The sequence below is a fragment of the Liolophura sinensis genome, chromosome 1, assembly GCF_032854445.1.
Source record: "Liolophura sinensis isolate JHLJ2023 chromosome 1, CUHK_Ljap_v2, whole genome shotgun sequence".
Classification (NCBI taxonomy): Eukaryota; Metazoa; Mollusca; class Polyplacophora; order Chitonida; family Chitonidae; genus Liolophura; species Liolophura sinensis.
In genome coordinates, this window is record NC_088295.1 from 11290745 (window position 1) to 11303287 (window position 12543).

Genomic DNA, 12543 nt, shown 5'->3' on the forward strand with positions numbered 1-12543 from the left:
TGTTTTCCAATGATTAACGAGCCAATTACGGGGGAAGAAAGGTACAAGATTTAACCGAATTTGAACAAGTACCAAACGAAAGAATTTTGACCATGCCGTCTCACGCTGAACAGCTGTCATCGCGAAGAACCAGTGACCAGCAGTTGTACGCCTTATCCGTTGGTGAATTAATACCTGATGACTACCAGTTTATTACAAACTTCACCAGACGACTGATAACAGTCCAGAGCATGACAGGGTCTCGCGGTAATCATGAATCAAGGCTGTGGTATGATTTGCCGAGTGTTTTGTGCGTTGCTATCTTAGAGAGTGTATGGTACATCGCTCACAGTTTTCCTCTGCCATTTCCGCTGAAGACGGGCTGACCACTGACGCTAACACCGGGAATAATTATGACTGAAAGTGGCAGTACCTATTTTCCAGTGATTAACGAACCAATTACATGGGAAGACAGGTACAACATTTAACCGGTTTTGAATAAGCGCAACACGAAAGAAGTGAACTATTATTGAGTACAGTACAAAACACCAGCTAAGTCAATTCGTTTACTATAAGAAAAAAAAAACAGAAGATAAATTTTGTTAACTTTTGAACATTATTTCCGTTGCGTCTCTTTGATTTATGATATACATCGCGAACCAAATATCCCAGTAACGGGGTTGTGTAACAGAGCCCTTGCAATTCAACCAAGAAAGTACCAAGCATTATTAGAGCTACCTAGACGAAGAGTCCAGGGTCTCCAACCTGCGGATGGTCGTGGGTTTCCCCCGGGCTTTGCCCGGTTTCCACCCACCATAATGCTGGCCGTCGTCGTATAAGTGAAATATTCTTGAGAACGGCGTAAAACACCAATCAAATAAATATTTATTTATTGATTTATTTAATAAATAAATAAAATAAATATTTAATGCTAGGCGCCGTCGAATAAATGAAATATTCGGTTTAAAATATCCAATTCAAAAAATAAATTTAGTAAGACCAAGACGCTTTCTGTTTTTATAGCTTCGTTTACGGAAGACAATTCCCGTGGTTGGCGAAAATTGACAAAACAAATATGTACCGATTGATAATTAACTTTCATTCCAATTCTATTTTTATTCAGATGTGTACGATCTAGCAAGAATACGTTTTACAGCATTTTAAAATAAAGGACCTTTGTACTTGCAAAGGATGACAGCAGTCAGTGCAACAAGGATACTGATGGATAAGTGAAGTGACATATGAAGATGTGACACACGACAGAAGAACCACACAAGAACAAGCATTAGAACAATATGTATTGGGTAAACAATAGTTCAGCTTATAGCCTTTAGCAGTTTCTGAGTAATACCATTTGAACATCGGAATGAGTTTTACTATCGTCCATTCAAACAAAAACTGTAAACAAATGGTGAAACATTTGAATGTCTTAGGCGTCCAAATACGCTTTATCATCATTCAAATGAATGGTTAAAATGTTTCATATTTACTTGTTACATCAAACGACATAACAGTCATTGTGAGCAAATGTGGAGTGATGTGGACGCTGGATGGGTAAAGTGTCCTACAATGGAATCAAAAGGCAAATCATCTAAATGACTAAATGGTGAATTTTACACTGTGGTAACTTCCGCGGTTACTCCAAGCTCCATACGGAAACCCCATATACCAGCACATGATTTACATGAATCTTTGACGCATAGTAGAATAACAAAGACATTCCCTCCATTAAATTGCAGTCTATCTGTTGGGGATATTTAACATGGAATGACAAAAGTAGGTACATTTTCATCAACTGTTTGCTTCATGTTCAAGTAAATCACCGAAGGTCAAAACTAAGATAGCTTAATATTTAAGACCCGAGACATAAACGTTAAAGCCCAGTCACTACAGTAACTTAGCGTGCTGGCGCAGCACACTGACTCGTGAGCCTTTCACAAATCCAGTCGCAGTCCAGCTCCTGCTGGCTTCATTTCTGGTCGCACTGCGGATGTCTGCAGCACCCTGTCGTGGGATTCCATAGCCCGCTTTGCTCCCAGTAAAATGATGGCCGTCGTCGTATGAGAGTCGTATAAGTATGACAAAGCACGAATTCAATATATAAATAACCATTAGAATGAAATCGTCAATTCTGTTGCAAGTCGGACGCCCTAACCTTTAGGACACCGAAGCGCCATTTTAGCCTTAGTCCTCCACATGTGACTGGTATCATCAGCCCCAAATTGCTAACAACCACTGCACAAAATTAATGCATTTGTCAACTGTGCGCACAAAGGTTTGCCCTATACCCTGGCAGGTGTTCTTCCTGACTTATGGTTGGCTACACTCTTACCATCGACAATCCCCGTCCTTTTTCTTGCACAGGGCCGTATCGTTACTAATGTTTGTCATCTACACAGGACTGGTGTCGTCGCCTACCGTATTATTCCAAACGTTTGCCCTTCACACAGGACCGAGGTCAGCTTTTATTGTATCATTCCAAATGTTTGTCCTTTACACAAGGTTAATGTCATCTCCTTTCGTATCGTTCCAAGCATATGTCTTTTACATCGGACTGCGGTCAGCTGCTACACTATCATTCCAAACGTCTGTCCATTACACATGCCTGGTGTCGCCTCCTACCATCGCATTACAAACGCTTGTCCTATACCGAGGCCTTGCGTCGTTTGCTACCGTATCTCTCCAAACGTGTGTCCTCCACACAGGCATGGTGTCGTCTACCGTATCTCTCCAAACGTGTCCTCCACACAGGCATGGTGTCGTCTACCGTATCATTCCAAACGTATGTCCTCCACACAGGCATGGTGTCGTCTACCGTATCTCTCCAAACGTGTGTCCTCCACACAGGCATGGTGTCGTCTACCGTATCTCTCCAAACGTTTGTCCTAGACACGAATAATATCAGCCCCTCTCGTATCATTGCAAACGGTTGTCCTCTAAATAGGAGTCTACCCTGTATCTTTGCAAACATTTGTCCTCTACACAATAGTGGTTTACCCTTGGGGAGGAAACGTTGTTTCAAAGGATTGGTTTCCTCTCCTCGTAATCTTACTGACAATAATGTTATCGTTCTTTATACACGGCTGATGTCTTCTCCCTTGTCGGAATCAACGTGTGTTCTCTCGCGATACAGTTTCTTCACAAACTGTTGATACTGCAGCCTGTCTTTTCTTATGGCTTTCTCGTCAGCTATCGGGTAACAGTTTCCATTTAGCCGCACGGTTATGCACTGAAACAGACGAAATGGGCATCAGGTAAATCTATTAAGCACGCATAAGGCGCTTTGCGCCGTCTTACGCACGTTGAAAACAACTTGGTGTGCAAGTCCGCACGTCGCACACGTGCGGGAAAGCTGGCTTGTAACTTGTCAGTTGTTTATTAAAACAATTAATAAATCCTATTCACAAAAGTATGCCCCATAACTCAGGAGCCTCTCACTGATGTGGCCGCTATGAATTCACGTCGAACTCGTGTTGTTTTGCTCTCTTGTGTCACGTGGCACGTGTCAACAACTTGTGGATAATCTTGTGTTTCCCCGGGTTCTGACCGGTTTCCTCCCGCCATAATACCGACTTCCATCGCATAAGTGAAATATTCTAGTACCATAGCCACACCGATCTGTAGTGCATACACGGAGATAATACTCTGACACTTGCTCTTCAAGAGTGGGCTTGGTGCGTGTTCTATGAGTAGAAATAGAAAAATAAGAGTACTAACCTCTTCTCCAATATCTGTAAAAAGGACCTTGAAATTCTGCCAGTCCAAGGTCAAGCAATTTTTGTGCAAGTTCACTAATGTTTTGCCGAGTGCTTTTGAAAAGGCCGCTAGAGCGTCATTTTCCATACTCTCCCCTACCAAATGTGAACTGTGCTGGACAGCGTGTCGGAGAGTCACTTGCTCACCCATGTGATTTCTGTCATAACAGGTGACAGAGCGCTCCTCAATGGCGTCTGTTGACAGGGCTGAAAACAATCAGCATAATGGCATAACTTCCAACAGTTTTGGCGATCCAAAGATATACGTCAAAGTAAACAATGTAATGTTTCTTTGATCCAGAGGAACTTTCTTAACGCTTAAGGAATTTACTTTTGGAGTAGTACATTATTGGCAGCACTGTGATTGTCTTATCACTTATATATTTGTTCGGTGTTTTACGCCGTCCTGAAGAATATTTCACTTATAGGGCGGCGGTCAACATTATAGTGAGTGGAAACCCACGACCATCCGAAGAAAGTCTTATCAAAGATCACACTTGTACCATCACATTGTGTAAGGAATCATTGATAAGCTCATCCCTTGGTTTAGTTCATTCCACCTTGGTTTAGTTCATTCCACCGGGCTCTGCCCGGTTTCCACCCACCATAATGCTGGCCGCCGTCGTATAAGTGAAATATTCTTGAGTACGGCGTAAAACACCAATCAAATAAATAAATAAATACTTTGTTATTGTATTGACTTTACAACACCATCCCTCAGTTCCGGCATTTTACTGTTCATACTTACTGAAAGTATTTTCGATGTATGGTGTAATTTTTTTGAATGCATTCAGCTCTGCAATTTGTTCCACCGTGTACAAAGTGCCAGTTTCTTTAGTTTTAACGATGTTATCTTCAAGAGAAGAAATGCAGAATAAAACAGTAAGCGTTTATGTTAGCCCAAAACTATTGGCGAGAGGGAGAAACTGAAATACAACCTGACAAATACTACGATCATAAGATGCTGTGAAGTCAAAACTGAGCTCTAATATGGTGAAAGTTTAATCAGCTACACATCAAAGCAAATTAGAAAAAAATTCACTCAACAGCCTCGTTAATATTTGCCGCTGATAGCAGACTAAACACGCCCTTCAGAAATACATATACATTCGTTTCTTAGAAAAGAGTGGTCTGTATCATTTTAAATTGAGATGGTGGAGTTGGATTGGTCTTGAAATCGCCATCCAGCTGTGTAGCAGCTGATAACAGTATCACGACCTACCGGACTGAAAACTGTAGAACGGGAAAAGATCATCATAGGCTGACATCGATAGACGAGACGCCACCGTTTTGGCCTTGTCAGTCTGAAAGCAAAGAATGTGGTCTATGAATAATATGTTTTTTTATTAACTACTTAGTTCTTATTTGATAAAATTTGAGGAGTAGGCCAGAGAAAGTAAGGTTTACCAGTTGTTGTGTTATGGACAAGTATCGGCCTACACGAATGAATGACTTTTTGGGACAAAAAATGGGCCATGAAAGAAACCTCTCGGGCAGATGTTTAGCAGAGTATCTGAGGCCTTTCCTTATATTTACTAACCATACACAAGGCGCATTTTTCACGAATGGTGTTTTCAAGACAGTGAGAACACTAATATTAAGAACATTCCTTAAATAGGGCTGCTAGCAAATGTCAGTGGACTTACACAGTCCGTCCTCCGGATGGTTGATATGGTATATAGGATCGGGTCAACAGCCGAATTCACGGGAAGGACAAAGACCACTGTCCAGGCATAGACATCTGCATCCAGGGCCACTCCAGATAAGACCAAACAACCTGCAAACAGGTAACACAGAAACTCGGTAAGTAAATGATCTTCGTTTTCTGATGTGTACTGTATACTGACGTAGACATCTGCGCCCAATGTCACAACCTGTACACGATGAACACAGAAACCCAGTAAGTAAATGATCATCGCGTTCTTAGGTGTACGGTAAAAAGACAAATTTCTGCGGCCATTTCCACAATCTGCACACAGTGAACACAAAAACTGAAATGAATTACTGACAATCAGGCCTCGCGCACTATAGGCACATTTTTTTCATGTAATATCAAATATCATCCACACAGATAACACAAAACTTAAGTGAATACCTTACGTGTGCGGTATACACACATTTCATCCGGATAAAAGAAGCGACAGTCGAGAACTGAAATGTGTAAATTCCACTGTAATAAAGTGGAGATTTTTATGCAATACTATTGTTTATTCCTGTCTTTTCGATGAAGTTGTGTGACCAAATCGGTGACGTATTACTCGTGCTATGCAAGAGAACAATTATCAATTCAGCACGGACCCGAGTTGCCATTGCGCGGGGAAAATACCGTACCACATTCCTGATCTGTGTCAAGCATCTGACCACAATGTACTTTTTCCTGTGAAATATCTCCGCTGTTTCATCGGTTTGCTTCCAGTAGATGAATATGTAGGTTAGTCATTAATTGTAAAAATATGCATTCACAATATGATCTGGATGTCTAATGGCACACCACATTCAATAAAACGCCTCCTGTAACGTCTACGGTAAATATTTTACATGACAATTTATGGCTGACCAGGCTGATCATTAATAAACCCTCAGACATCTGTCATTTAGTTCTTGTTGAAGCGGGAAGCCCATAAAACATGTTTAACGGCTACTTGTACCTTTCAGTTATTTCTCACCTATAATGAACGTTGGAAACCAACAGAGCACATTAGTAAAGACGAGAAGCGCCATCTTGCGAGCAGCCACTGTCTCGGTCCTCGACTGTCCCTTGGATCGCACCCTTTGTATTGAGGTCTGTTTGATAGCTAAGTAAATGTACCAGTAGCCAATGGAGATAAATGTGAAAATTGCTGTGTTGAGGCCCTGGTAAAAAGACAAGAAAAGTAAAGAATAGTCTTATTAAGTGACATGTAGATACAACTCAAGTAATAAGCAAGTTACAGCACAACATTTACGGTTCACTTAAATGACAGTCCTAAGTTGTTTGAGTGAGTATCAGCCAGTTGCTTAAAGTAATTGTTAAACGTACGCTGAAGCGCCTGTCTGAAAACATGGATTGATCGTCAGGCTAAAAACGAAAAAGCAAAGAATTAACAGACCAGTTTATTCTGTATCTGACTATGTTTAACCCTTCATTATTCGCAGGTAGATAGACAAAGGTATAAAGGGGCAAAAGATGGTAAACTCTACTACAAGGAAAAATATACATACAAACATACTTTACATAGATTTTGAGCCCTTTAACTATTTTTTTGTCTTTTGTTTTCATTTTTTGTTGTTGTTTTCAGACAATCTTTCTCAGCTGTTTTAATCCCAATGCATAAAGTATATTAAAGAAAAGGGCATCAAATTCCACGATATAATGGTATGAACGGTAATTATACTCTTCTAACATTTCACGCCAGAAAAGCCAATTTATCAATTTCGAACATCTGAATCCGCATCTGAGAGGTGGATTCAAACGTTAGGACACCGAAAGCAACGGGCGAACTATTTTATGGGTTAAGTAATCCAAAATATAAACGTAATTAGGAATTCTGAACAAGTTTGCCTTGAAAATAGCAAGAGTCTAGCAGTGCCTTGATCTGTCACCAGTGTATACTGGTCGTAAATTATACAGCAAATATACAGCTCCCAGTCAATTGCAATTTAAGATGTGCCAGAAAGATATGTAGTAATGTCCTACCATAAAGATGGCGATAGAGTATTCCCAGCCGGGATATGTGGAGGCAGTCAGATGAAGGGGGATACACACACCTGTCCGGGAATAGAACATCCCCTGAAAGTAATCCATCGGCAGGATAGGAACTCCTGCAAGCAGTATCGCAATACCCCAAATCAATACCAGCACACCCCTGGCTCTCGCCCTGTTCAGTTTATAGTGTCCGAAAGGGAACAGAATGTTGGTGAAGCGATCGAAAGTAAGAGTGGCGAGGGTCAGCATGGAAACCTCTATCGCTACTGTCGCCAAGAATCCCGCGAAGTGGCACGCCTGACTCGAAGTCCAGTTCTCAGCGTGCATGAAATAATCGCCTTTATAGCGAGTGTCCACGACGGCGATAAAAAGGAGATAGACGCCCATGAGAAAGTCCGACACGGCCAGATTTGTAAGGATTATCCCGTTGACTTTACTCCTCTCCGGATGCTTTAGCCTGTAGACGATGACGAAGACATTTCCCACCAGAGCAATGGCACCGACCATCCATAACGAGATCCTGAGCGGAGCGATCCTCATGAGATCCTCGCAGGAAGAGAGTTGATCCCTTGCTGGGGCGCATTTCTCTTTGGGCACCCATGTGGCCAAGCAACAGAACGCGTACGTGTCGGACTGCAGCTCATTCAGAGACGCCAAAGGCAAGAAGACGTCCCGGGGGTAAGAGGATATGGCGTTGTCTTGTAACGCCAGCGTCTGAAGACGCTCCAGGTGATCAAATCCACCATGTTCAATACTGACTATTTTACTCGAGTTTAAATACAACTCAGTCAAATTCCCCAACCCTTCGAACATGTTGGATTTAATAACGTACAACTGTGCTCCACTTAAGGTTAATACCGGCAGTTTGGACAGTCCAAAAAACGACCTGGGTTCTATGTTCATCAGACCAGAATTGCCCAACAAGTTTAAATATTTTAGGTTTGACAATCCAATGAATGTTCTCTGTGCAATTTGAACCAGTTGATTGTGGCCTAGATCCAGATAATACAGGTTTGCCATAGGCTCAAACGCACTTGGTAATATTCGTGAGATATTACAATGGGCAAGAATAAGGCGTCCCAACTCTCTCAGAGAAGTGTTGAAATTCACTTGATACAAATTGTTGTACCTTAGGTCCAGGTACCTGGTATTTTCCGATATATTCGGGACATGCGAATAACCCGCGTGTAGGCACTCCACTGAATGACCTTCACAGAAACAAGATGGCGGACAGGTCACGTTACACACGCGTTCATCATCTCCAAGGCGACAGTCCCGTTTCCCGTCGCAGACCTGCGCATTGGTGATGCAGTTTGAAGATTGGCGACATCTGTACATGCCGTGACAAGAAAAGTTAGCTGGATAGAAGAATAGAGGTGATAACTGTTAACGTATAAATGTTGAAAAGGATAAGTGTTTGGGGAATATGTAGATACAAACCAACACACTGCAACAGAACGACACTGGTTTGGAATATGGTTTTATAGGCTATTATCTTATATCTTATTAGAATGCATTTATTATAAATGTTTACATTTTTGTTCTGAAAGATAAATAATGGCCGAGTCATTTCCAGCACATATTTACTGCTCTTTGCTATTAGTCGTACAATCACCGTATTTATGCCACGACTAGCTCATATAACGATGCTGCTGTCCAAAGCTCTGCAATAACTTAGCTATGAAAACGCTTTTTGGTCGATGCACTTCTAAGGCCATTGTGGTAACTTTATATATATTTTTTTACCGCAGAAGCATTCATCCTCTCCAAAAGGACAGTCTTTCCGCCCATCACACAGCATTTTGTGGGGAATACAGAATGCTTGAGGGCACTTGTACCAATCAGCTGGACATTCGTGCTGTTCTGTGTAAAAAGAACACAACCCATAATTGAACAGGAACAAACTTGGATTTAAAGCGTCAATATCGGTGGTAAATAAACACACAATAGATTTAAATAAGCACATCGTAGCGTGTAACAGCCAACATCTGACAAGTGGTCACATTCTGCTCAAAAGTCTGGGCATGTTCGAGACGAGAAAAATCTAGCTCGACTCACCACAGTCGTCCAGGTGGGACAAATCGCGACAACCCATCACAAATCCGTATTGGTTGTACTGGTGTAAACATCGCATCTTGTTGCTGATCATTTTCTTACTGCGACAGACAAAGGCAGCACTAGCTTTCTCAAAGTCCACATCTGCAAACAAGTTTTCCAAAACTATTGATATACACTATTAATTGATCGAAAACACTTGAGCGCTGTTAGGATTAATAAATTCCAAATCACTGTAAATACACTTAAACATGGAAATGGCAACACCGATATATGAAAATATGTTCGCCATTTACGGTAGTCGATATTTTTCATGTTATGTCCTTACGCTCTCAATATAAATTATAGATAGATTCCAGTGTGGCCAGAGCAGCTTTATGAGACTGATCACATGCTATTTTCACCACTGTAGGGCATTTTATATGATATTCTTATACCTTTAGTTAAGGTGATATTGCCTTTATATATTGACAGTGATACGTCACCCCAAAAAATAATCTATGAGGGATGCTGGAACGTATTATCTTATTATAACATAATACTATGTCATATTCAACATCATATCTTGTTAGACGAATACACTCTTTATGTTGAATTTTAATATAGAGTATGTGTGCTACCACAAGCCCCTTACCTAGAAGTATGCAAGTTCCTTATAGCTAGTCTTCACGGCACATTACGCTTTTCTTCGATCTCTAATCCATTATGTGACATATCTGCGCAGCCATGTATTTTTTCTCTCTATTGCACAATAAACTTTTGAGAAACGGCAGATACATGGTGGGAAAAAATGGTCCAAACACCATTGTTTTGAAATAAATTTTTAATACTTACGACAACGGAGAGTTTTTTAAAAGAACAACAATGTCTTTGATAGTAACTGCTTTAGAGTTTCTTGAAAACATTGAAACAGTCTATGGGTTCTTAACTACATGGCAACAATGAAAAGCGAAATCGCATTTTTTAGAGTTTCGGTTTCAAGGTGAGGTCAGATCTTGTAGCAGCAGATTAAAAAAATGGCTTCGACCTTGAAAGTTTCTGAGAACGTTAGATTTCCAATGATTCAATTCACGATTTCCACCCAAGAGGTTGACATATTTCTCCACCAGGTGGCGGGATCTTCTACAGATGACATGTGTACTGTGCCGTGGAGACTAGCTATAGGGAAGTTGCATACTTCTAAGTAATGGACTTCTGATGCTACATAGCAGAATAATAACAAAATACACTTTCAAAAACAGAATTTTCTGAAAAGCGACCGAGTAATACTGATTCCACGCGTACTACTGAACTCATTCCGAGTATTCTGACTGTGACACTTGCTAAAAGTGACAAGAAATGACAAAAATGATCTACCTTCATAACAACGAAGAGGTCCTATGGTGTGATAAGCTTCCTCATAACTGCTTCCTGTGTCTCCAAATTTCACTCTCCTCAGCGGTAACATATCTGTATCGTTAATATACCCGTGGTCTTCCAACCATTTATTTGTGTTTTTGTCACACATACATCTTCTGTAAAAGTTAAAAGCAAGTCCCAATTTCAGCTATGCCTCTTCCAGGTTATTTATGCTGGAAACTTCGGAGTAAATGAAGTGGTACATGTGTATCAATCACATTTCTAATGCTTATAATAATTTAAGTTTTGCCATTCCAAATCGGGATGTAAGAAGATGTATACAGTTATCATTTAGATGGGTTACAAATATTTGTTTATTCATTTGATTGTTACTGACGAACTGGCGATTGACGTACATGTATACATACCGGCATATGGGCGGAAGTGGTCTTCAGCGAATGTTAATAAGGCAGACAGTCAGAGAAATTGATTAATTTATTCACAAGCTCGTCAAATTTCGTTTAAAAGAACAATTGCAATAGGCGGTTATTCCGTCTTACCTGGTAACGTTTTGACAATTTCCGGTCAGTAGACAGTCACAACGACCATGACGTCCGTGAAAGCTTATTTCTGTTCCATTATATGTCACCACAGCGGCGGCGTCTTTTCCAAGCATGCTCGCCTTGCATTCGTATCGCATGAACATTTGGCACTTGTGAGACATTGTGACCACTGCTCGGATGTCATCTACAGTGGTCTGTAGATAGTTAAAGTCCCGGGTGTAGTTCCACTCGATATTCTTCACGTGTGACCTGTTTTCTACGTCATGGTGAAAAACATTCACAGCCCGGCCCACATCATCTTCAAATATGCACTCGACTTTGCTGGACACTTTAAAAGGAATATATGGATCAAATTTTCGGTCATAAAACAAATAACTTTATTGTTGTCTGAAAGAAAAACATATAAACAAACCTGTTCATTACCCATTTTGGACTTTTCCAAATTTTTTGGGCATTAACCGTTTTTTGGGGGAGTTTGGACTTTTCTAAAATGGTTCCAAAAGCCGAGTCGGTTCCAAAATCTTGGAACAAAATGGAGGCTGAGTACTGAGTGCAGGTTGACAAATTGGTATCTTGATCGATGTTTACTTTGGCGAATCAGGACTACCGGTACAATTATCGCTAATGAAGTTCACATTGTCATAGTCTGCGGTGACCAACAGGCGTGTTTCGTCTGGACCAGAGTTATCCCAGGAGTGAATGAACCTCAGAGCAGAGTTACCAAGGCTGGGTAACAAAAATGATTTGTCTGTTTAACTATGTGGAAAATTGGTGGATGCGGAAGGCAAATTCCGAATCGATGTATCAAAAGCTACCTTTGATGATTAAATTCATGTACTGATTATGGGAGAAAATAATTTTTTTCAGATTGCCACGGTAACCTGTGTTGTACGTTTTATGTTACCATGGTAAAAGTATGATTAATTTAAGTGATTCATGTAAATAAAATTATGAACGGCTGTTATCAGCAGTTCACTGACCTCCTCGTGCACGAGGCATGACGTCATAGAGTCCGTCCTGCGTGTAGCCGGATTCCCGCCAATCGCCGCACGTTCTCTTGGCGCCCTCTTCTATACACTTATCACCCTCGTCCTCATGGTCCAGTCCACTGCAGTCCACCTGTCCATCACACTCGGCACTCTTCGGGATACATCGGCCGTCGTAACAT

At 41.0% G+C, this 12543-nt stretch overlaps 1 protein-coding gene across 1 annotated transcript; it reads right to left on the reverse strand.

Moving 5' to 3' along the window:
- Nucleotides 1–1065: 1065 nt before the first annotated feature.
- Nucleotides 1066–12458, reverse strand: LOC135467737 (G-protein coupled receptor GRL101-like). Its single transcript, XM_064745569.1, has 12 exons — nucleotides 12356–12458; nucleotides 11373–11703; nucleotides 10831–10988; nucleotides 9478–9618; nucleotides 9166–9282; nucleotides 7411–8777; nucleotides 6401–6587; nucleotides 5381–5511; nucleotides 4957–5038; nucleotides 4483–4587; nucleotides 3697–3941; nucleotides 1066–3208 (listed from the first exon to the last, which is right to left on the reverse strand). The coding sequence occupies exons 1-12, from the start codon at nucleotides 12372–12374 to the stop codon at nucleotides 3053–3055; spliced, it is 3039 nt and encodes a 1012-aa protein (XP_064601639.1). The 5' UTR covers nucleotides 12375–12458; the 3' UTR covers nucleotides 1066–3052.
- Between the last annotated feature and the right edge of the window lie 85 nt (nucleotides 12459–12543).

Coding starts and splice junctions, on each gene's coding strand:
- LOC135467737 (XM_064745569.1), bottom strand. Junction 5,512..6,400: donor GTTTCCAACGTTCATTATAG/GTGAGAAATAAC, acceptor ACCTGTTTGCAG/GTTGTTTGGTCTTATCTGGA. Junction 3,209..3,696: donor TTACAGATATTGGAGAAGAG/GTTAGTACTCTT, acceptor CGTCTGTTTCAG/TGCATAACCGTGCGGCTAAA.